The sequence below is a fragment of the Girardinichthys multiradiatus genome, chromosome 11 (assembly GCF_021462225.1).
Source record: "Girardinichthys multiradiatus isolate DD_20200921_A chromosome 11, DD_fGirMul_XY1, whole genome shotgun sequence".
NCBI classification, from domain to species: Eukaryota; Metazoa; Chordata; class Actinopteri; order Cyprinodontiformes; family Goodeidae; genus Girardinichthys; species Girardinichthys multiradiatus.
The window spans coordinates 13,942,951-13,966,934 of NC_061804.1; the positions used below are offsets into that span (position 1 = coordinate 13,942,951).

Genomic DNA, 23,984 nt, shown 5'->3' on the forward strand with positions numbered 1-23,984 from the left:
AAGCTTTCTATGTAATATATTTGGTAATACTTGTTTAATGGATTGTAATAGGTTTTAGAAGGAAAAGAGGAGGCAAGGTGGTCAAGTTATTAAGAAGCTGTTTCAAAGCCAAACCATCAAATATCAGCCAAAAGCCCTTGTGAGGTGGAAATAATGAATACTTCCTTTTGTTCCAGGCGCAGGGTAGACTACTCATTATCTAGGCTCTATATTTGCTATGAAAGAAATTAACCCTTTTAAAATATTTACTCATTTATTGTCGTAGTCATACTGTTATCACAGCATTCACCAATGTTTCCACATGTTTTTCTAATACCGTGCAGCCCTAAAACAATCACAATATTTTCTTGAGAAAAAGAAAAGGATAACAATGATAAAGGGAGGCTTTAAATAAGATAGACAACACATAAACCATACTGCATATAGTTTTTAGATATTAGTATATTGTGGAGAAAGAATGTACATTTAACTTGTTTTCTTGTAATCCATAATGTCCCGGAAAGCTTAAGGAAATTTTGTGTTTAGTTTTTGGCAATCTTTGAAAACAAATCCCTACAGTGATTCTTGCTTAGAATCTGGACTGGTAATTTGAAAATGTATAAAATCATTAAATAAAGAAAATATTGTAATTTTTGTGTCCATCTCTACTGATTTTTTAGCATTTATGTTGCATGTTTTTTCCCACTTACAAACAGATCTAAGTAAAAACTTATGTTTTCACGTTTTTTCAGCTGAATGAATATTGTAGTCACATTCTCCTGCACCTCGTGTGCTAATTATTCTGCAAATCTTTTATGTTAAATTATGAGAAAAATCACTGTTTTTGATCATGTAACAATGCAAGCAGAAAATAGAGCAACGTAATACAAAGTGCAAGTTCACAAATCCAGTATTTGTCAGTGATCATTCAATTGAAGAATAATGTTCAATTCCTGCAGTGAATTTAGCCATTTAGCCATCCTATTGCTCATGTAAAAACTGAGCTCATTCATAAATTTAAGAATTAATATTTGTGTTCTAAATTTCGACACAAATACAAAGAAATCGTATGTCTGTGTGACTATCAAAATCAAAAGCTCAAGTTGCCTCTTATGTTGCTGCTCACATAAAAGTAAAACACCAGTTACAACGGTGAGCGTTTGCTGTATGAGGATGTCCTAAAATGGTGCTGCTCTGGTTAAACAAGTCCTACTTTACACAGGCTGCAGTGTAACGCAGTTTGTATCTCAGGATGAAAACCAATCCATCCATGTTTTATGTAGCAATTAATTGAGCACAAAACTGACACTTGCATGTAGATATAGCTACATTACATCTTTTCTAACCTCCATATACATAAAAGAATACAAAAGCTTTGATCTGCTCACTAAAATCTAATTTACAGATCATTTCCTAGACAGTGGAAGAAACCAACCACCATTTCTGTTTATCACTGTTGTAAACGAATAACTAGAAAGCATGCGCAACCTGGGTGTAGACTACTCTGGTCTGTGCCACAAAGAAAACAAGAGTGCGTTTCGAGTTAAGACAACATGAGGTGAGAGTTGAGCAAAACATATTACGAAGAATGAATGGCAGGTAGATTTTCAGGTTTGAAACGTCAGCGTGTTTGATTCAATGGGACTTTTTAGCTATCACACTAAAGATATGCATGGGTGTAGCAGACAGTTGTGTGGCACGGTACCTTGGCAACACAAAAGCGCTTATGAGTGATGTTTTACTGAGGGGGTAATTAAAACGTCAAGGCTGAGGAATCCAAGGACGTATTCAATACGTTCATGGTTCACTTCTTTATTGGCTTCTGCAGAATGATCCCCAGTTTACCTGCGGGGAAAAATTTAAAATAGCAGATTCTCTAGCTTTGAACTTACAGAACAAAAATTAAAAACACTGCACACCATTATATTTTTTTAGCTTGGCTGGCTAATTTAAATAATAATAATAATAATAATTAATTACTGCTACTCTTAATTACTGCTACTCTGTATGTGCTTGGCTGGCTAATTTAAATAATAATAATAATAATTAATTACTGCTACTCTTAATTACTGCTACTCTGTATGTGCTTTTTAAACGAAAGGCACACAGAAAGTGAAAAGGAGACGATACATAATTTTCATGAATAAAATTCTGAAAAGTGTGGCTAACATTTATGTTCAGCCTGCCTAAATCAGTTCTTTGTAGAACCACTTTTGCTTCAATTATGTAATTTTCAAGTTCTTCTACTTATTCTCAGTTGCATGTCAATCTGGATTTTTGGATATTTTAGCCCATCTGAACATTGTACATAATTTGTAGCTCTCGCCGTATGTTTGTGGTAATTATCCTCCACCCCAGTCTTTTGCATCGTTTAACAGGTTTTATGCAGGATTGGACTGTGGTTAGCTCCATCTATGTTCCCCTTAACTGACAAGCTGAAGAAACACATCCCCACAGCATGATGCGGCCACCAATATTTTTCACAATAGGAGTGATGTGCTCAGGACTAAGGGCAGTGATATTCTTCAGTCACAATCTTTAGTTTGCAGCTGTGCTATTAATCTGCCGGAGGAGTAAAAAAATTCGGTTTAACTGTACATGTAGATAGGCGTCTACTTTTGTAATGCTGACAGCAACCTGTGGTCACCTTACAAGACAAGCTTAAATTAGAAAATATTCAATATCATAAGATTTTGCAACATAACATGTCTTCACATCTAATAGTAGTAGCTTTGGTCCTAAGCATAAAGGTGCCATACAGGGCTGCTTCAATGTGCAAGAACCAAATAAAAAATGACAAAAAAAAGTTTTGTTTGACATATTACACTGAACAAAAGAAACAATAGGCTACAGCTGAAAATCCCTACTTTCAAGCAGTTAAAGTTCCTCATTTTAAAGTTGCCCAGAGGACTGCTTTAACTGAATGTAAATCTCTTTACAGTTTTGGAAGCTTGAATGTGTTATTGCTAGATGAAAGGTCATCCAGTTACATAAACTCACCAACATTCAGTGCAATGACTTATAGATTTTATTGTAAATCTAAAACTCAATTTTTAAATAGCATAGACCTAGGTTAAACAATAGGAAAGAATGCCTTTAGAAAAAGGCACTTCAGTCATCAAGAGCTACAGAGCAACTACTTTAACACCTCTAACCACACTAACAATGCAAGATATTACTACCTTGCAGTTGCTGCATAACACCAAGAGTTTTGTGCAGGTGTGTTAAAAGTGAACTCTTTACAAGACGAGCTTATGCAGAATTTAATAGTGTGACTTTTCAAGAAAAGACAACTGGGAGGGTAAATGAGAGGAACACTTTCTGAGACAACATCTAATTATCCTCACAAGTGCTGCTAGTGCTGCAAACTGTTGATTTATTTTTTTAACCAAGCTACAGAAGTCTTGCTGTTAAACAAGCTTTTGATGAATCGTTAGTTTCATGTCTGGAGATGGTAAGCGTTGTGCCCGAAACGGTACAGGTTCTGACTCAACAGATTGTGACTCGAGAGCCTAACAAACCACCAAAAGCACAAATACCTTGATTGTCAGTCACATTATTAATTAGTTTCATAGTGACTCATAGTAAATCATGTGCACGGATCCCCGCGGCAAATATATTTACACATCCTGAATGTAGAAGCAGTTACACCTGGGGTTACTACTGGGACAAAAATAGGTCTGGATAATTTTGAGCTAAAACTTACAAATGTTAAGGAATGTTGGCAAAGAAAAATGCCTAATTTTGTATGATTTTTTTTTTTTTTTTGCAGGCAGGGCTATAATATCCATAGCAGAGAGTAATTTTGGAGAACCCGCAGCCTCACGTTTGTTGAAGTTTAATGTCTCTGGGCTGGTTTGGCAGAAGTTCTAACTTTCATTCTGAGATACCTGAAAACAATAGTAGGAAGCAGAATAGAACAGCTGGCCAACTGGATGCCTTATCTCTCAAAACCAGGCAATGGAGGCATCATTCATTTTAATGAAAGCTACTATAAAGTGTTTGAGAAAACATTTAGGTGCAGAAAACATTTTGAAAATGTGTAATTACCCTAAATTAATACTGACATTTATGGTACAAAGCTGTAAGAGTTGGGCCTGTGTCAGCAACTGCAAATGCAGTTCTGTAAACTTAATTGTTGCTTTGCAGTGTGTTTATCCTAACACACCAAAGCACCAGCCGGAACAGGAGGCCTGCTGCCGTTGCTTAAATAAGAAACACTTCCAACCACAAAGTAGGGCATATGACCTACATCCCCCTTCCACACCCATACATTGTAAAAACTCCTCTGAGACTCCTCCGAGACCTCTGAGCTACCTAAACCTTATAGTATCTGATATCATTGATGCAATCCAAAGAATACTCTCCCCATTATCCACTGGAACACCTATTTCTTTTGCCACATCATATTAGGACCCTTCCACATGTTCTTACAGAAAAACAAGTAAATCTATTCAAGTTTAAACAGATTGTAATAATTCTAGTGCCCAGTATGGGATGTTTCGACCACTTTGCATGTCTGCCCCCTAAACTAAAAGCCTAAACAAACTTTCTTAAAATTGTATACGTGATTCTTTAGAATACATTTTAGCCTTGTGCAATTGACACAAAGGCAAACGATTATCGTCCGAGTTATGATATAAAAAAGAACAATAAGTCTTAATTCTAGTTTCCCAGGGTTTTAGTTTTGTAATTTGCTTGTTTCAAAAAAAAAAAAAAAAAAAAAACCTTTTCCAATTATGCATCATCTTCAATAAATAAATAAATAAATAAATAATGGTGGAATCTGTCCCTCAAAACACTAAACATCAAATGACATCATGTTTACCAGCAGCGGTCCTTGCACGAATGCCGCCCTAGGCAAGCCCGTCATTCTGCGCCAAGAATGTGACAAAGAATTTTGTTGTATATATTTTCTCAAAAGGACTCCAGAACACAAAATCATTTTTTGTGTTTCTTTTTTATAAAAAGACAAGAAAAACAGTGGCATGGCCCTGTACTTTAGACTTAACTGTCTTTCAACTTTTAACCACATTTACATGTTTAGACAGAAGGTAAACGTAGGAGGGTTTGGTGTGTGGTTTTGCACATTTTAGGTTAGATTAAAAGAAAGAAAACCTACTTGGTAAAATTCTGATAATTTATAGTAAAACAATAGACCTAAAAGAGGGTATACTTTTTTACCATGACTGTACATTGATTCACTAATCTATGAATCATCAGGGATTTCAAGGTCTTAATAAAAGCTCCTTGGGTGTCCCAAGAATAAAACAAAGCCAAAAAAATGCATTTATTTCCATAGAATATATAAAAATAAAAAAATACACACACACACCCAGACACAATTATAATGCATTGCAACCCAGTGTGAAAAACTGGCCCATCTGCCTTCAATGTGCCTGGTATAGGATCCTGTGAACCATTTTCTATTTTTGGTTTTCCTTAAATCTTTGTTTTACTAAAGCAAATATATTCTTTGAGCTTAATACCCCTCTAATTAATAGTTAATGTGTATATGTCTGCATCAGTGGCAACAAAAAGTTTTAAGGGAACATCTTGTATCTAACCCAGTCTGTTGATAGCTTCATACAAATTGACTTAAAGGGACAAGTGTGTGTAGCAGATGTCACCACTGTTGATTACACTGATATCACTTTTTGAGCATGTTGAATAGTTAGACCAATTGATTGATGGTGTGTAAATAAGCGAGCAGTACAGAACACACACACTCACACATAAACAAGGGAGACAGATGGTAGTCGACGCTTGTGACGGCCAACAGTCAATACACTGTCTTATGGTTTTTATCCAAATAAACAACAGTTCCTTATAAACATGTACCTGCTTTATACATCAACGTTTGTCATCCCAATAGGATATTGTGATGTTTTGACAGGGCTCGTGGCATTGCAGTTCAATGCAAAAGGGAACACTAGGTGGAACAGAGGTGGAATCCAAGGCATTTATAAGAAATGCCTCAGGAGTTGGAAAGTCCAGCTTCCAGCTTTTACAAGCACTTGCCACAATGAGAAGCATTTCGCCCTTTACAGTTTCTGGTTTCTTTGAAACTGGACTGACCATGGCACATTCGAAGTCATCATAAACAACATCGCCACAATCATCCAGGCTGGTTTTCAATGCCAAGGCTAATCATAGGGATATTAAAGGGGCTGGATTACCTTTTTCAATGTGTTGACATGAAATTATGCTGCATACAACTAAACAAATTGATGTGTTGCCAAAGCTAGCATCAACAGGGACTGATTCACAAACATAACCACAAGGGGATGAACAAGTGGAAAAATTGCTTCCTGTACTCCGTTTTAAAACCGTTTTAAAACCAATTCTGAATTGTTGTCTGAGAGGCAGGAGCTTGGACACCTAAAACACTAGCACCATACCCAGGTAAACAAGCTGAGTTGGCCTAGACTCCATTTAAAAGTTTGTTTTGATAATGCAAGGCAATACTTCCTTGTCTAAAACTTGGTCTGTCATGATGAAAACATTGCTTTACAGAAAGTAATGTTTTGCTATGAAACATACAAAGTGAATACAATGAGCCAGAAATATCTAATAATTTGTAGAGATAAGAGTTGGTCAGATTCAAAGAGTCATCTCTGCCTAAAAAAGGCCCTTTTACAAAACAAAATGCAGCTAATGCCATCCTATAAAGTCCCGGATTCTTCCAAAACTGTTCTGACTAAACAAACAACTGGATGGTATATTCACTGTGGGATGGCGACCTGATGCATGCAAATGTTAGATTTTGATGTTATCAGATAAATATGATTCCAACGTCATCATTTTCTTGATAAACACACGCAACCTGTTTTGTGAATATGTCTGTTTGTGCTTGTTGATGAGGGATAATACAGTGCATGCTGGAAGTTGCAGGGAGATATCTAAAAAGGGAGAAGACAGATAAGGTAAGACAAGAAGTCAGATTACATTCTGCAAAGACAGAATGACATGTCTCTGACTGCCTTGAAGGGACAAAGCTACAAATCAGTGGCTTTCCTCTGCTTATGTGTGTTATACTTTGTTTTTGTTTTCTTTTTGTCTGTGTGCGAGTGAATAAGAAGACTCATTTAATAAAAAGACTGGAACTTTGCTCTTTTGTTACTAGGATTATCAAGCTGGCAGACATAAAGCAGGGTGCATACTGCAGGCTTCATAGAACACACATAGTCCCACACCCAAGAGCAAATAAAATGTAGGTCAAACAAGGCGATTATCTAATGAGGCAACAAGTGGTTAGTAAAGGTAAACTAGAAAATTTCTGAAGAAATTTAGACGGGGCCTGCATCTTGGTGCGTGCTTCTCGGACCAGAGCCAAAGCTTCTGGGGCTGTTAGATTAAGCTCGCATCAGATTTGATGGTAGAACCTTGAACAGCTTAAAAGAACTGTAAATTTGTGTGAGTATAAATACCAGCGTTTTGAAAATGACCAAGAAGGTATGCCTATATGCTAAAAACTGCATCCAGGGTTATTATGTAAGGTTAAAACATGCCCTCAGACTTGACCTTATTATACAAAATACATAAGGCCGATGAGAATAGTTTTAAGGCAGCTTGGCACAAAAGGAAAAATATATGCAGGTAATTGTGCCCAAGCATCTAAACTGTGGACATAACTTTTCGACAATAACAAACATCTTTTCAGATAGTTACCTACGGGATGAAGCAAAATGACCAACATTCTCTAGCTTCTGAGGGATGTAACTGAATTTCTGTTGGGCGCACACCCCCGAATGTCACATTAAATGATAGAAGACAGATTGTTCTTTATTTAGATCTTAGTTCATATGTGAAGTGTGCAAAATCGGCCAGTGAGAGGACTTTGTTTGAAAAAACTTAGATCGGTGTTTCATTTTCTTATTCATTCCAATGGTATATTTTGGCTTCGGTTCTTGGTCAACATGGTAACTCACACCGAAACCAAAAGTAATAGCACCCCTCTCACGTCCAAGCTGCACGTTTTGATTATATATATTGTGTGGGTACACTCTTCCGTTCAGGCTGCATTCATTTTGATAGGTGGTCATAAGTGCATAGTAAATTTCTGAAGAAATTTAGACGGGGCTTGCCTCTTGGTGCGTGCTTTTCAGACCAGAGCCAAACTGTGTTAAGCTTAGCTTGCATCAGGTTTGAGGGTGTAAGGCAAAGACATCCACCTAGACCTGGTCTTATTTCACTTGTAATGCTATTGCTTTGAAATGGCATTCCATGCCTCCTTGCATTGCCATGGCAGGTCCCAATTAATATACATAATAAACAATCCAGCTTAGACATGGTTAATTATAGGTGACTCTTTGCAATAGCATTGGAGGCAGTGAAGCAAGCCCATTCACTCCTCTCCCTCTATTGCTATGGCAAGCCCCAACTAAGTTATGTTGAGGCTTTTATTTTGTAAAGATCAATACATTTTATTTTGAAAGATTAAAGTTGACCAATTTCCAGCAGTAGTGTTAAGACCAATGCTGCAGTTATTGCTGTGTGAAATATGGATACTTTTATTTTGTATGTTTAGGTCTTATTTTGAAAGTCCAGGCTGGTTGTCCTTTCAAGTCTGGGTTAGTTCCATTAGTTATATAGAACCTGCTTGCTATTCTAGAAACATTGTGTATGTTATTATCAGCTTTAAAAATAAATCCTAACTATGGAAGGTTGAGGTTTTTATTTTAAAAGTTTCAGTAGGCCTTATTTCAAAGGACCAGCATAGTCCCATTTCCAACACTGGGTGAGCTCCAATATTAGTGTGAAGCCCAGTGCTGCAATCATCTATTGTTTAAAAGGTAAAGGCTTTGCACATTCCACCAGTAAGAGCAGAGCGTGAAGGTTCAACTAGCAGGGTAAGAGCACAGTTTTGCTCAAAATATTGAAATGCACACAACATTATGTATGACATACCAGAGTTCAAAAGAGGACAAATTGTTGGTGCACGTCTTGCTGGCGCATCTGTGACCAAGACAGCAAGTCTTTGTGATGTATCAAGAGCCACGGTATCCAGGGTAATGTCAGTATACCACCAAGAAGGACGAACCACATCTAACAGGATTAACTGTGGACGCAAGAGGAAGCTGTCTGAAAGGGATGTTCGGGTACTAACCCAGATTGTATTCAAAACACATAAAACCACGGCTGCCCAAATCACGGCAGAATTAAATGCGCACCTCAACTCTCCTGTTTCCACCAGAACTGTCCGTGGGGAGCTCCACAGGGTCAATATACATGGCCTGGCTGCTATAGCCAAACCTTTGGTCACTCATGCCAATGTCAAACGTCAGTTTCAATGGTGCAAGGAGCGCAAATCTTGGGCTGTGGACAATGTGAAACATGTATTGTTCTCTGATGAGTCCACCTTTACTGTTTTCCCCACATCCGGGAGAGTTACGGTGTGAAGAAGCCCCAAAGAAGTGTACCACCCAGACTGTTGCATGCGCAGAGTGAAGCATGGGGGTGGATCAGTGATGGTTTGGGCTGCCATATCATGGCATTCCATTGGCCCAATACTTGTGCTAGATGGGCGCGTCACAGCCAAGGACTACCGAACCATTCTTGAGGACCATGTGCATCCAATGGTTCAAACATCAGGATGACAATGCACCAATACACACAGCAAGACTGGGGAAAGATTGGTTTGATGAACATGAAAGTGAAGTTGAACATCTCCCATGGCCTGCACAGTCACCAGATCTAAATATTATTGAGCCACTTTGGGATGTTTTGGAGGAGCGAGTCAGGAAACGTTTTCCTCCACCAGTATCACGTAGTGACCAGGCCACTATCCTGCAAGAAGAATGGCTTAAAATCCCTCTGACCACTGTGCAGGACTTGTATATGTCATTGCCAAGACGAATTGACGCTGTATTGGCTGCAAAAGCCTACACCATACTAATAAATTATTGTGGTCTAAAACAGGTGTTTCAGTTTCATTGTCCAACCTGTGTGTATATATATATATATATATATATCTATATATATATATATATCTATATATATATATATATCTATATATATATATATATATATATATATATATATATATATATATATATATATATATATATATATATATATATATATATATAGATATATATATATATATATCATGCAATGCACTGCTCTGCTATGCAATGCTATGGCAGGCCCCAATAAAAGTACGCATGCTCTTCTTGATCCATTTTGAAAAAGGTACCTCTCTGACAATGATGCATTTAACATTACAGTGAAATAAGGGAGTAATGTTGTGACTCAAACAGATAATCCCATTTTTTAATGAATGTCTCTTCTTTCTAGGATTGCTCGAGGACAAAAACAAGAGCATGTCTGTGTCAACATGTTTAGCTGCAGATTTCCTCTTACAACCTTGTTACAAAACAAAAACTTATTTTAGCGTAACATATGTAAACTCACAGGTGATTTTTCTCATCTAGCTTTCCCCAATACAACCTTGGTGCTGCATGAGGATGCGATTGTCAGCAATGCAGTGTGCCCTCACAATGCGAGTATAATTTTAATGTTGTGAAAAATGTCAGATAATTTCCAGAGAACTTCTTGGAATACACATGCCACATTTACAGCCAAATGAGCATTTACTTTCAACGGCATGTAATATACAGGTCCTTCTCAAAAAATTAGCATATTGTGATAAAGTTCATTATTTTCCATAATGTCATGATGAAAATTTAACATTCATATATTTTAGATTCATTGCACACTAACTGAAATATTTCAGGTATTTTATTGTCTTAATACGGATGATTTTGGCATACAGCTCATGAAAACCCAAAATTCCTATCTCACAAAATTAGCATATTATTAAAAGGGTCTCTAAACGAGCTATGAACCTAATCATCTGAATCAACGAGTTAACTCTAAACACCTGCAAAAGATTCCTGAGGCCTTTAAAACTCCCAGCTTGGTTCATCACTCAAAACCCCAATCATGGGTAAGACTGCCGACCTGACTGCTGTCCAGAAGGCCACTATTGACACCCTCAAGCAAGAGGGTAAGACACAGAAAGACATTTCTGAACAAATAGGCTGTTCCCAGAGTGCTGTATCAAGGCACCTCAGTGGGAAGTCTGTGGGAAGGAAAAAGTGTGGCACAAAACGCTGCACAACGAGAAGAGGTGACCGGACCCTGAGGAAGATTGTGGAGAAGGGCCGATTCCAGACCTTGGGGGACCTGCGGAAGCAGTGGACTGAGTCTGGAGTAGAAACATCCAGAGCCAGAGCCACCGTGCACAGGCGTGTGCAGGAAATGGGCTACAGGTGCCGCATTCCTCAGACCTGGGCTACAGAGAAGCAGCACTGGACTGTTGCTCAGTGGTCCAAAGTACTTTTTTCGGATGAAAGCAAATTCTGCATGTCATTCAGAAATCAAGGTGCCAGAGTCTGGAGGAAGACTGGGGAGAAGGAAATGCCAAAATGCCAGAAGTCCAGTGTCAAGTACCCACAGTCAGTGATGGTCTGGGGTGCCGTGTCAGCTGCTGGTGTTGGTCCACTGTGTTTTATCAAGGGCAGGGTCAATGCAGCTAGCTATCAGGAGATTTTGGAGCACTTCATGCTTCCATCTGCTGAAAAGCTTTATGGAGATGAAGATTTAATTTTTCAGCACGACCTGGCACCTGCTCACAGTGCCAAAACCACTGGTAAATGGTTTACTGACCATGGTATCACTGTGCTCAATTGGCCTGCCAACTCTACTGACCTGAACCCCATAGAGAATCTGTGGGATATTGTGAAGAGAACGTTGAGAGACTCAAGACCCAACACTCTGGATGAGCTAAAGGCCGCTATCGAAGCATCCTGGACCTCCATAAGACCTCAGCAGTGCCACAGGTTGATTGCCTCCATGCCACGCCGCATTGAAGCAGTCATTTCTGCCAAAGGATTCCCGACCAAGTATCGAGTGTATAACTGTACATGATTATTTGAAGGTTGACGTTTTTTGTATTAAAAACACTTTTCTTTTATTGGTCGGATGAAATATGCTAATTTTGTGAGATAGGAATTTTGGGTTTTCATGAGCTGTATGCCAAAATCATCCGTATTAAGACAATAAAAGACCTGAAATATTTCAGTTAGTGTGCAATGAATCTAAAATATATGAATGTTAAATTTTCATCATGACATTATGGAAAATAATGAACTTTATCACAATATGCTAATTTTTTGAGAAGGACCTGTACTGTATAAACCAACCAAACAAAAAATAACAGGTTTCCACTTAGAGTCAAGAACTTGTGGATGTTACAAAGATAACTGACCTCCATTCCTGAATCTGTTTACCAATACTGTTGGTGGAAATTAGTACTGGCTTCATTAACATTAGCTTAGTTGACCTATAGGGTTAATCTGACGACCCTGATACAGCCAAAGGGACTGCAAACAGCACTCTAGGAAATGGTTACACTCTCTCCCCTACACTGTGGTCTGTCTCTCACCTAACAGTGCTGACACTGTCCTTGACCTTTAAGACATTAAATATTAACTTCCACTCCCCCCTCTGCCCCCTACTTTCCAAACTGGTAATGTTCAAAGTATGTCATGTATTGCAGCCAGGCTTCAGCAACTTTTCCATGTTCATGAAATATAGTGCCATGCTAAAGTAGTCATAACGCTCAAACCTTTCCACTTGTTGTCCCTTTATATCCAAAAACAACTGTGTGTCTAACAGGGAGCTTCTGTGATTGGCCAAGACATTGTAGTGTATAGTTCTCAATGCAACATGACTTTAATAGTTTCATTCCATTTTCTTTTACAAATAAAAATCTGAAGTGTGGCATACATTTTTTATTCAGCCCCTCCGAGGCATTACTGTGGAGAACCACAACCTTTCACAGCAAATACTGGGGCAAGTCTTTTGGAGTACGCCTCTACCAGCGTACTCTACATCAACAAACATTTTTGTACAATCATCTTTGCAATCTGCTCAAACAGATTTAAAGGATAATGTAACCAGCATTTCTAAAGTATTGCCACACATTGCTAATTAAAATTATGTCTGGATTGTAACACATGAATAAAACCATTCCAACCTTGGAACCATGGAGCCTCCAATACGTGTTTATTTTCAGTGGTTGCCCTTTTGTTTGCACCATCCATCTTCCCACTAACTGATCAGCTCCATTGTAACATCTCTATAAAACACATCAAAGGTGGAGGTTGTATTGTGACAAAATGTGAAACAGCTCAAAGGGTATGAGTACTTTTGCAAGGCATTGTATAAAATGCATGCCCATCTAAGTCACCAGTTGCAATCTGATGACAGATCGTGTTTTAATTAACAATTTTCTTTCAAAAAAGGCACTAATGGCCTGTTTGCGTGAGAGTCTTTGTCTGGGATGAAATCCCCCATTTACATGAAATCACCCTTCACGGTGTGTTTGCTCTGATAGTGCCATCTGCAGAGGGTGCGGCGACAGGTGAGGTGGATTGAGGTCATTGCAACAACAGGAGGAAGTAAACGCAATACTGGAGAGCTAAATATATGGGCTGCAGTTGCAAGAACATGCAAGTAATCTCAAACTATACACTGCTTTAAAATCGTTTATTCAAACTAGTCATCATTAATGCAGGCAAAAATAGGCAAAATAGTCAAGGCAAAAGGGAGTAGTTTACTATGCTTTCTGTAGAGAAGACTGTGTGGCCATCTTTAAGATTTCATGTGATCAGCAAAAGTCCAACATAGGCAGCTGACAAAAATATTCCCTTTGTGTGTTAACACTTCTGGATGATGCTGCAGTCACATAATGCTTTACCCCAAAACATCTAGCTCTGAGTGAAATTAAGCATGAAACTTGAGCTGACAGACCAACTTATCTTCTACACACACCAGACAGCACATTATTCCCCAGACATGAGAAAAAAACTGAACAAACACCAGAAGCAATTCTCAAAAAAAGCAACATAAACAAAACAAAAAAAAAACAAAACTGCTGACTGTGAAGAACCTCACTGTCTGCAAGACTGTCAGCCACAACCTGACCTGCTCCAATCTAAAGGCTCGATTTCCTATAAATCACGTGACTTGAAAGAAATAACTCCTGCAGTATTACTGAGCAACCAGAAGGTAGAGCTGCTGCTCCCAGGTGCAAGCTGAGCCATTTATAGGAAATGCCTCTGGAGTTGGGAAATCCAGCCTTTCTAGCACTTGCAACCACTTCCATAAAGCAGGATGTTTTTTTTCTTTAAAGAGTCTGCTTTCCGTAAAACTATAATAACTATGACAGACTGACTTTAAATGGCACAAGCAAATGTAGCTTCTCCCCCCAAAATTTTGGGAATAAAAACATCTTGCTTAGTAATTGATAAGGTCTCTAAAATAAAAGAATGGCACTACAAAAGAGTCTAACTGCACCTGACTTGCTGGATTTTACATAACCTTAAACCTATATATTTTAGCATATTTAAAACATGCTAAGTGCTCGGAGACTTCTATAATCCTAATCTATTGATGAGATTGTAACATTTTCTAATTGGCATCTACATAAAACGGACATTATTTCTATGTAAATTAATGCTTTGCTATTCTTTGATAATGCAAAGCTCAGAAATTCTGTCAAACAATATTAAAATGGATCAGACAAAACTGGTCCTCATGGTAGTCCATCTTGTCTAGGCTCTTTTAGGGGGGATGCTCCCTGTCTAGCAGCCATTTTGTTTTTGAAGGGTTTAAAGTGGACTCATGAGGTGTGCTTGAGTTAATGTGTAATGACTACATGAGAATCAATTCCGTAAAAGTAGAATGACATTTTCTATTTTTTTAAATTGTTTTTCTGTCCCCTGATATGCTGAGATATCTGTGGCAGCCTGTTATCTACCATCTGCCTCACCATCTGTAGATGTCATTCATTTGATGAAGAGGACTGATAAAGGAACTATTTAACTACAAAACAGATTCTGTGGAAGCGAGATGCAGACACACCTGAGCTTCATGAGTTCACTTACTAAGATACAACTACATTCAGGGCCTCTGGCGAATAGAGGTTTGAGCTATTGTCATTTTGCTGATGAGCATCTATCAACGTTAAGATTTGAGAAGGTGGTGGTATGAGGATGTTCGTTACCTTTCATGTTAAAATTCCTAGAATGCAGTTACGTTAAAAACAAATTGGACTTGTTCGGTTTAAAAATAGTTACAGACTTATGTTACAACATTTTTCCTGGCTGACTATATGCCTCTCAGCTAACCCCATTTGCTCTGCAAGTTCACTGCCGTAAACAAATGTTTTAAAACCACTGACTCCAGTGGTTTTAAAACATTTGTTTTAAAACCAAGCAATAATTAGTGATTTTACGTAGTTTGGCGCCATCTACTGCTCAACTTTAGTTTTCATTCTCAAGGTACTAATATATGTTTTTCATTTGGCTACTTTAGCAACAAATGTTACCAAGCATTTATAGTAAATGCTGTGAAAAATAAATGTAACCCCGAGTTCGGGTAGTGTAAAATATTACCAGCATGCTCTGAATTGGAATCCTAACTTACTTGACCAGTGTTTCAGACTATCTAATTCTTCTGGGGGAATAATGCATTTTAACTCTGCTTAAATTATATAATATTATAAACATTATCATGTATCACTTTATGACTTTATTGTTGCTGCTGGTAAACTTGGATGAGGACACATATGGTAAATTGTAAATTTTCCTTCATGAATCTGCAAAGTCTTATCTCACTAGACAAAGTTGTTTATGATAGTTACTGGTTGCCAACTAGTTTTATTATTTGAAAAGTCATTTTAAGTTAATTAAACTATAATTCTCATATGATCCACAAAAAACCGCTATAAAAGATTTATTGTCCTCAACAATAACATATTTTGTTTTATATCTAAAAATTCATGGCATCATGTTAAATTGGCTGTTTGTTTAAATGAAGGCAAAGTTCATAAACTAAAGTTTCAGTGGTGGAACACATTTGGAAGCAAGAAGTCTATTAATGTCTTTAAAACAATTGTACCTTGTTGGCCAACTACACAAAACCTCTAAAATCGCAGCTGCAAATAATAAAGTATATGCATTTTTTTATAAGAAAACATTTAGTTTATGTAATTACTACCTATCCTATTTTGTCCAGATGTTGTATCAATCAAAAGGGTAGAATCTAGAGCAACAACATTACTTTACTTTAATATTTTACTGCAAATGTAGGTTACTTTGAATATACACATTGGATTAAATAAACAATAAAAAATTCAATGTGTACTTAACATATATTCATTATACCATGCAGCCTTAAGGCTCTGTACCAATATATTCAGTTTTTTCATAGCTGGAAGTATGTTAATATTGGAGAAACCCTGAAACACACCAAAAATGCAGTCAACTACAAAATTAATAAAATACACTTAAACACAATAACTTAGTTTGTATTTATTATGCGTTTTATTCATGCAACAAAATGACCTGCTGGAGTAATTTTAGTCATCCCAATGTTAGCTAAATAGAAAGTGTTCAAAAAGAGAGGACAGCTTGGGTTACCCTAATTCCGATTGAATTAGAAGATTAGAATGGTTGCTTTAAACAGGAGTGGTGCCTAAAACCTCTAAGAAAAGAAATGCATTTTTCCCTTTGCACCAAAAGGACTTCTTCACAGGCGAGAATATTGCTGCAAGTAAGATGGACCCTAGATTACTCATTAATAAATCACCAAGAGAGGTTTAGGTGCTCTCTTCAAGTCATAGATTGTATTACTGACTGTCCTCAGACACTGCAGCAGGCAGGTGTGCTCAGTTTTGGACTCACAGTGAGGCGAAGACGTTTGGACACAAGCCTATAGTCGAGAAGGGTACCAAAGAAGCCACTTTCGCCTTCAAGAAAAACATCAAGACAAGACGAAAAGTTTGTAGGACGCAGGATTGGACTGTGGAGGACTGGGGTAAAGTTTGTTTCTCATAGTAGGGCCCACTTCAGACTGCTTTGTTAACTTAAAAAAGTAGCATCTAAAGAAGAAAAGCTCAACACTACCATAAGTCATGTCATGCTAAAAGTGAAACATCCTGAAACCATACATGTGTGACTACAGTCCAAGGAAGTGGGCTCCCTTAGTCCAAGGGACCAATGGAAATCAAACAGACGTCTTTAGTCCAAGCGACTGGGAAAACAATATGACATGAAAACAAAATCCAAGAGCAACAATCCTGGAGCAACATGGTAATTAACAGGGCTTTTTCTTGCAGGACTGATGTCACAAGGGAAATTTGATTACCAAGTCACTCAGGGTTCAAGACATTAACATTTTGGGTCTGTGGCCAGGGAGCTCCGCAGATCTCAATCCTTTTAAGAAAACCTTTAAGCTTGCTTAAGCTTGATGCATTTCTCAATAAGCCTGTGAAACTAATGCAGTGTCAATTATGCATGCTCAGTATGAAGGATTGCTGCAAAGTCAACGCCAGTAACTGTCCACTGTCGCTACATGGTCATCCAGGAGGGGTGACTGCTACAAATCTCTGACTGGATGCAATCTGCTGGGTTTCCTTAGATAGAAAAACTTTTTATCCAATTTGAATAAATAACTGAATCTGACCGTACTGTTCAATGGTTAGGATTAATTGGAATGTATGTACCTGACTGTTGTGAAGTGCCTTGAGACAACATTTGTTGTGAATTGGCGCTATATAAATAAAACTGAATTGAATTATGGAATTTCAGAATACAATAGAAACATCCAACAAAAATATCTGTGGGCAACTTTGTTATTCCTTATTTTATATTCATCATTTTTTTACTACAATAGATGCAATGAAGTGTATTATAGTGATGCATTATGCTTGCATTGTGTATGGTTTTTGGGACAGAACTGAGGCAAAAACCAATTTATGAAAAGTAACATGTGATCACAGTGTAAAACTAAATTGAAAAGATGAATATTTGTCAATTGTAATACATGTGGATTTATGTATTGCTGACGCCTCAAGCCAGCTTTGAATTAATTTTTTTTAAATAAATCATAAGCGACCATCCAGAAAATCATATTACCAATGAAGACGTTTTGGCGCCATCAAGAGGTCATTTCTGATACAACACTTGCGCTTATAAAAGAAGCCTGTCCATATACAGGTCCTTCTCAAAATATTAACATATTGTGATAAAGTTCATTATTTTCCATAATGTAATGATGAAAATTTAACATTCATATATTTTAGATTCATTGCACACTAACTGAAATATTTCAAGTCTTTTATTGTCTTAATACGGATGATTTTGGCATACAGCTCATGAAAACCCAAAATTCCTATCTCACAAAATTAGCATATCATTAAAAGGGTCTCTAAATGAGCTATGAACCTAATCATCTGAATCAACGAGTTAACTCTAAACACCTGCAAAAGATTCCTGAGACCTTTAAAACTCCCAGCCTGGTTCATCACTCAAAACCCCAATCATGGGTAAGACTGCCGACCTGACTGCTGTCCAGAAGGCCACTATTGACACCCTCAAGCAAGAGGGTAAGACACAGAAAGAAATTTCTGAACAAATAGGCTGTTCCCAGAGTGCTGTATCAAGGCACCTCAGTGGGAAGTCTGTGGGAAGGAAAAACTGTGGCACAAAACGCTGCACAACGAGAAGAGGTGACCTGAGGAAGATTGTGGAGAAGGGCCGATTCCAGACCTTGGGGGACCTGCGGAAGCAGTGGACTGAGTCTGGAGTAGAAACATCCAGAGCCACCGTGCACAGGCGTGTGCAGGAAATAGGCTACAGGTGCTGCATTCCCCAGGTGAAGCCACTTTTGAACCAGAAACAGCGGCAGAAGCGCCTGACCTGGGCTACAGAGAAGCAGCACTGGACTGTTGCTCAGTGGTCCAAAGTACTTTTTTCGGATGAAAGCAAATTCTGCATGTCATTCGGAAATCAAGGTGCCAGAGTCTGGAGGAAGACTGGGGAGAAGGAAATGCCAAAATGCCAAAAGTCCAGGGTCAAGTACCCACAGTCAGTGATGGTCTGGGGTGCCGTGTCAGCTGCTGGTGTTGGTCCACTGTGTTTTATCAAGGGCAGGGTCAATGCAGCTAGCTATCAGGAGATTTTGGAGCACTTCATGCTTCCATCTGCTGAAAAGCTTTATGGAGATGAAGATTTCATTTTTCAGCACGACCTGGCACCTGCTCACAGTGCCAAAACCAGTGGTAAATGGTTTACTGACCATGGTATCACTGTGCTCAATTGGCCTGCCTACTCTCCTGACCTGAACCCCATAGAGAATCTGTGGGATATTGTGAAGAGAACGTTGAGAGACTCAAGACCCAACACTCTGGATGAGCTAAAGGCTGCTATCGAAGCATCCTGGGCCTCCATAAGACCTCAGCAGTGCCACAGGCTGATTGCCTCCATGCCACGCCGCATTGAAGCAGTCATTTCTGCAAAAGGATTCCCGACCAAGTATTGAGTGCATAACTGTACATGATTATTTGAAGGTTGACCTTGTTTGTATTAAAAACACTTTTCTTTTATTGGTCGGATGAAATATGCTAATTTTGTGAGATAGGAATTTTGGGTTTTCATGAGCTGTATGCCAAAATCATCCGTATTAAGACAATAAAAGACCTAAAATATTTCAGTTAGTGTGCAATGAATCTAAAATATATGAATGTTAAATTTTCATCATGACATTATGGAAAATAATGAACTTTATCACAATATGCTAATATTTTGAGAAGGACCTGTATAGGCAATTACAATCGTTTAATTTAAAAACTAATAAAGATGGCAGATAAACTGATGTTTTATCCGCCATCTACAGTGCGATTTCGCAAAATGCAACCAGTGATTAAAACAGTGATTAAACAAACAAAATAGAGGGGACAGGGAGGCTAAAACCCTGATACATAGCTTTGGGTAACTGCTTTTCAATTGTCAATGCCATCCCCCCCTCGTTCTGAATTGAAAAAACACAGTAATACATTAAGAAAGATTATTCTTTATCATCATGCACCGGAAATGATTAAGATAAACTGTAACAAAAATGTTCATGCTAAAAGTATGTGGTTCTCTAATAAAAAATGTGTTCGCTGCATTTTCGATCACAAAACACGTCAGACTAAGGCTCTGAAGATAAACCAAAGATAGAATAGCCTATAGAGAGAATGGAAACGATAAAATAAACCGGATTCGACACATAACAGCCGTTGTTATACCAAAGCTATATATATATATATATATATATATATATATATATATATATAATAAAAGAGATGATTTTGTATAGTACAAAACACACACAGCTAGTTCAACGAAGCATCAAGGCTGCTGAGGAAAAAAAAAAAAAAAACCATCATCATCACATCGTCGAAAGGACCAGCCCTTGTCAAACAATACAATCAAAATAAAACTTACCTTCAATCCATCACATTATTCCATTTTAGTAAATTAAAATCCACCCGAGCCACAGAGATTCGGTAAACTGAACAAAGAACCAGACCGTGAACTAAAGTTGGTTTCACTTTTACTTTTGGCCCTAATGTAATCTGCAGTTGCTTTAAATTTCCAGCAGTTGTGGCATGTCTTCAGCTCACCAGTTCAGTCGATCCACGCTAATTATAGTACGAAACGACGAAAGGGCAACACCTGTAGCTTATTTTTACCGATTAAAAAGAAAATCTTTAAAGATAGGCTTTAAAAAAGGCGATGCATTAACAGAGCAGATGTCGAGAATTACGTTAGAACAGAAATGAAAGTGAAATGACGGCGGGCCTTTCCACGGAAACAGATGACGCCTTCAGGGCTCCTGCTGAAATACCCTGCTCAATCACACATTCGCAAGGCCTGCGATGTTTTCCACAGTTAGGCATTTTCATGTTTGTTAACAGAAAAGAAACTGGTTCAAATGTATGCGGATACGGGCTACTTTCTTAGCTAAAGCGAAATGATTATTTGATTTTGTTATATCTGTAGGGGAAAAGTTGTGGATTTCCCCCTAAAAAATATTCAACCACGTAGCCTACTATAAATTTTAAATCTCATTTATTCATATTTATTAATATTTTTTTTTATTAAATGGGGAGTTCATACAACAAAAACTAATTTAAAATGCAGTGAATAATAAAAAACGAACTTTTTACACTTTTTATACTTTTTTTTGTATTTCATTGGGAGTTTGTGTAACAGACCAACACATCTTTAAAGTGAACATCATTTTGCAAGTCTTGCCACTAAGTAGATTAGGTCTGGACTAAAACTGGACCATTCACTGCTGTGGTCAAAGTGAACATATTAGAGAAGAGAGAGAATCTGTTGCTGTCAATAGATTTCCCTAATTTAGCTCTTGATCTTAAATAATAAAAAAAAAAAAAACAGATTAAACAATTCTTTAAGATGTCCCCAGGATGAGATGAGATGTCTTTAACCCTGCTTTAAACATTTCCACAACTTCTTCCAAAATCTGGTGTGGCAACTGGTTGGACTGCATTTTTTTAAGGGGTATCAAAGCTGAATACAAATGTATGCCAGTTTTACGATTTTCATTTGTAAGAGAATTTGAAGTATCACTATTTTGCAATTAAGTGCTACTTTTTGTTGATCTATTCATAAAATATGAAGAAAATAATAATACAAAAATAATCTGAAAAAATACTTAGTAAAGTTTTAATCAGTGTGGAAATATAAATATGCCTTATTATTAGTAGCTAAGACTAAGATATATTTGGGACTTTGCTGTTTATAGATTGATTTTTATGAGGAGTTTTAGTTTTGCTTTTGATAGTTAGAAAAAACCTTAACAGTAGCCTCTAGTACACAATGAGTGTTTATTGTTCAAGGTTGAGATTTGCAAGTGTTTTCTGTCTGTATTGTGAGAAGCCGGCAGTGTATTCGGGAGGCATGGTACCCCTCTCTGTGCAGGTTCTGGTAACTATTCTACCCTGAAGCTTCCTGAAGATGTGTGTGAAACAGTTCTTTATTAAATGATGAAATGTATCACTGTTTTTTTATGCTGTTGCTGGGGAGACATCCACAGAAATAATGATTGTGTATGTAACGGAAAAAAAAGGTGCTGGACAGCAACTTGGGGTATATAACAGAGTGGAGAGCAGCCCCAGTGAGACGGCACACAGACGTTTCCAGGTACCAGTGTAAGTGTGATGTCTCCCTATCTGAATTCAGATTGGTTTTAATAAACTTGTGGAAACGTACAACTGATCTCTGACTGAGGATTGTCCTTTGGGGTGCTAAATAAAAAGAGTCGATGAGAGGTGAGGAGTAATGTAAGAGTTAATGGACGGCCAGTAAAGTTTTCCTATCTTGACATCAGTTAATCAGCTCAGCAAATATTTGAAATCTGTGGCAAAAGCACCATAATTATGTTTAGTCTAACAATATTTACCCCACTAAATATGTGTGTTCTCTTCATTTTCTGCTTCCTTTTCCTTTTCACCACAATTCCTGTTTGAACAAAGACACAAAAACATCTGAAAAACAATCTTGCTCATCGATAAAGTTCATTTTTCTTTTTAAATGTTAAGTATTATAACTACACAGCCTCAAAAAAAGGCAATCAATCATGATTGAACAGGATTACGAATACCTTTAACCAAAAGTAAATTCAACTCTTTAGATAAATGCTAACAAGAATATGTCTGACTTACCCATATACCTGCTGCATATCTGATAGGGTCTCCGGCAAAGCTTTCTCATGAGTTTCTGGCAGCATGAAGCAGAACGCAGAACCAGAAATGGCTGTAACACCCATCACTATGTATGGAAGAGCCCTGAAGTATTGCCCTGTGAAAAACATAGATATGATATGGATATATGATTTTGTATGTATATTATTTCTGTGGCTTTTTCAAACCTCATTGCTCCCCTAATTAAATATCTCTGCCCTTGTTGCTTATCTGCCACACCACTCACTGCTGCACGTTTACACACCATAACTACTAATCACATAAAATGCAACACATCGTCAAAGATCAACTGAAACAAGAGGATGACACCCTTTAGGAGGGTTAAGAACAGGCATAGATAAAAGCAGGACTCACGCACCGCTCTTGGGTTCATTTGGCTCATCCTAGATGTGCTAAGTGGAGCCCGGTACCGAAGTTGAATGTCACTCTGTATCTGTTCATTGGCATATTTTGTACAATGATTAATTTTATATTAAATCTTGATTTTATACTTAACCATTTCTCATTATTTCACAAGGTAAATGCTGGTTTTACTGGTTGGGTCTCGGAACTGGAGAGAAACGGACCCAGTAGTGCACGGAGGGAAAAGGGGCCAAAAACTCCCATTATATGACAGATACAAGGCTTTGTTTTTGGTTGACTTGCCCCTAATTAAATATTTATGGAGAGAAATATCAAGTACTTTCTTACGCAAATCATGTTTGTTTAATCTGCAATTAAAGGATAAAGCATGAAATATTACGTAATTCTCACTCAGCGTTTTTCCTCCAAAGATTTAAACCGATGCTGTTCGTGTGACTTCATAGTTTGGTGTTTCACTGAGCACCAACACGCGTTTTCATCAGTCCTGAGAACCAAGCATGACTCATCAACAGTGGGCGTTACACAACGGGGGGGTGTGGGTAGCAAGACAGCAGAGCTCAATGAGCTGTGCACAATCTTCCTCTTAATGCAAAAAAAGAGTACCATAAACTACAGTTAATATAGAAAAAGAGGCGAGCGACTACATGCAAGAACAATGGTATGTACAATATTTTCATCTGCATATGTTCAGCATCCACGGGTTTAACGGAAACGAGTTTACAATGTGAGTTTACTGTGTTTTTGCAAACATAGAAATAATGTTTATATGGTAGATTCTTCTTCTTCGCCATCGTACTTGTTGCTTCTATTCCCTGCAGCTTCAACCCACCCATGGGCAACATTATGGTTCATGCAGAAGAACCAAGTATTCTGCGGTGCCCGAGTTAAACCAGAGTTCGTGCTCTGGGACCTCTTTTTGTTGGTGGAAACATGCGTCACCGGTTTGAAATCATGTTTGGGAACCGGAATGGGCTCCGAACCACGTTGGTGGAAATGGGGTCACTGATGTCAAATA

General features: G+C 37.8%; 1 protein-coding gene across 3 annotated transcripts in view; it reads right to left on the reverse strand.

Moving 5' to 3' along the window:
* Positions 1 to 23,984, reverse strand: part of LOC124875855 (solute carrier family 22 member 4-like) — a 50,896-nt gene that overhangs the window by 15,785 nt on the left and 11,127 nt on the right. For 2 of the 3 annotated variants that reach the window (XM_047378253.1, XM_047378254.1), the window contains exons 10-11: positions 22,568 to 22,703; positions 22,306 to 22,364 (exon numbers count right to left, since the gene is read on the reverse strand). In XM_047378253.1, the coding sequence (XP_047234209.1) occupies positions 22,310 to 22,364; positions 22,568 to 22,703 (191 nt within the window). In that variant the 3' untranslated portion in view covers positions 22,306 to 22,309. Of the gene's footprint in view, positions 1 to 20,321; positions 20,684 to 22,305; positions 22,365 to 22,567; positions 22,704 to 23,984 lie in introns of those variants that run through there. The other variant, XR_007040153.1, reaches the window with a different exon arrangement.